Genomic DNA, 1,371 nt, shown 5'->3' on the forward strand with positions numbered 1-1,371 from the left:
ATGCTGACTTAAAATGAAATGGATCTGTGCTCTGTGGTCATTCCACCTATGTTTACAAGCATCCTACTGGGACAAGATTCAATTGTCCATATTGGGATGAAAACTTTTTTTTTTCCATTTCTATCAGCCCAATTTTATTTAATTTGTTACAGAATTAGACATTGGAGTCCTCTGTTTTTTGGGTTTTTTTCCCCATTTCAAGTCAGAGTTTGTTGCACCATAACTTCCTCATGGCATTTTTCACTTCTGCATTTCTCAGAGTGTAAATCAGAGGGTTGAGCAAGGGTGTCCCAATAGTGTAAAACACAGCCACCATCTTGTCCACTGGAAATGTAGTTACAGGACGAGTATATGTGAATATACATGGGACAAAGAATAAGATGACAACAGTAATGTGGGAGGTGCAGGTAGAGAGGGCTTTCTTTCTTCCTTCTGCACTCTGGTTATTCAGAGAATGTAAGATAAAAATATAAGAGGTAAGCAGGACTATGAAACTTACCATGCAGATAGCCCCGCTGTTAAAAACTATGAGTAAATTGATTGTGTAAGTGTCCATGCATGCAAGTTTCAACAAAGGTGTCATATCACAGAAATAATGATCAATAACATTGGGTCCACAGAATGGTAGTTTCAAAGCCAAGAAAATCTGTGAAGAAGAATGGATACAAGATACCACCCAGGCCAGATTCACCATTGTATCGCAGACTTGCTGGCTCATGATAGTTGTGTACCGCAGGGGCTTACAAATGGCCACATAGCGATCAAAAGACAGGAAGACGAGCACCAAGACCTCCAAACACCCAAAGAAGTGAACAGCAAAAATCTGGGCCATGCACTCATTGTAGGAGATGACTTTCTTCTCAGATACAGAATCTATTATCATCCTAGGAGCAGTGGTTGTGGAGAAACAGGCATCAGCAAAGGATAAGTGGAAGAGGAAGAAGTACATGGGGCTCCCAAGTGTCCGGCTGTATCTTATGGTCATCACAATCAGTAAATTTGCCAACAGAGTTGCAAGGTATAGAAACAAGAAGACCACAAACACAACTTTCTCCTTTAGAACATCCCGTGTTAGCCCAAACAGAATGAACTCATTCACACTGCTATTCAACTCCATCATTACAGTGAGTGTAGAAATTGTTCATCTGCAGAGAAATTTGGAGAAAGAGTGACCTGGCAATAGTGGTGAAATTGATTCAGAATTGCACTTTTATGGTTCTAATTCCATCAACACATAAACCAATGGCTCTCAGTTCTTCATATATTAAAATCACTTGGAAAACCTTGGGGGGTTTTTGGTTTGTTTTTGTGTTTTGTTCTGTTCTTTTAATGTTAATATCCATGATTTAACCATGAGCATTAACTGAAGGT

General features: G+C 39.5%; 1 protein-coding gene across 1 annotated transcript; it reads right to left on the bottom strand.

Moving 5' to 3' along the window:
* Positions 1 to 202: 202 nt before the first annotated feature.
* Positions 203 to 1,117, bottom strand: LOC125079035 (olfactory receptor 4C11-like). The gene has a single exon (XM_047692373.1). It carries the CDS (start codon positions 1,115 to 1,117, stop codon positions 203 to 205), a length of 915 nt encoding a protein of 304 aa, XP_047548329.1.
* Positions 1,118 to 1,371: the final 254 nt, after the last annotated feature.

Source organism: Lutra lutra, chromosome 10 (assembly GCF_902655055.1).
Source record: "Lutra lutra chromosome 10, mLutLut1.2, whole genome shotgun sequence".
NCBI classification, from domain to species: Eukaryota; Metazoa; Chordata; class Mammalia; order Carnivora; family Mustelidae; genus Lutra; species Lutra lutra.

What these genes read in the sequence shown, in the direction of transcription:
- LOC125079035 (XM_047692373.1), bottom strand. Translation starts at nt 1,117, where the DNA reads ATGGAGTTGAATAGCAGTGTGAATGAGTTCATTCTGTTTGGGCTAACA.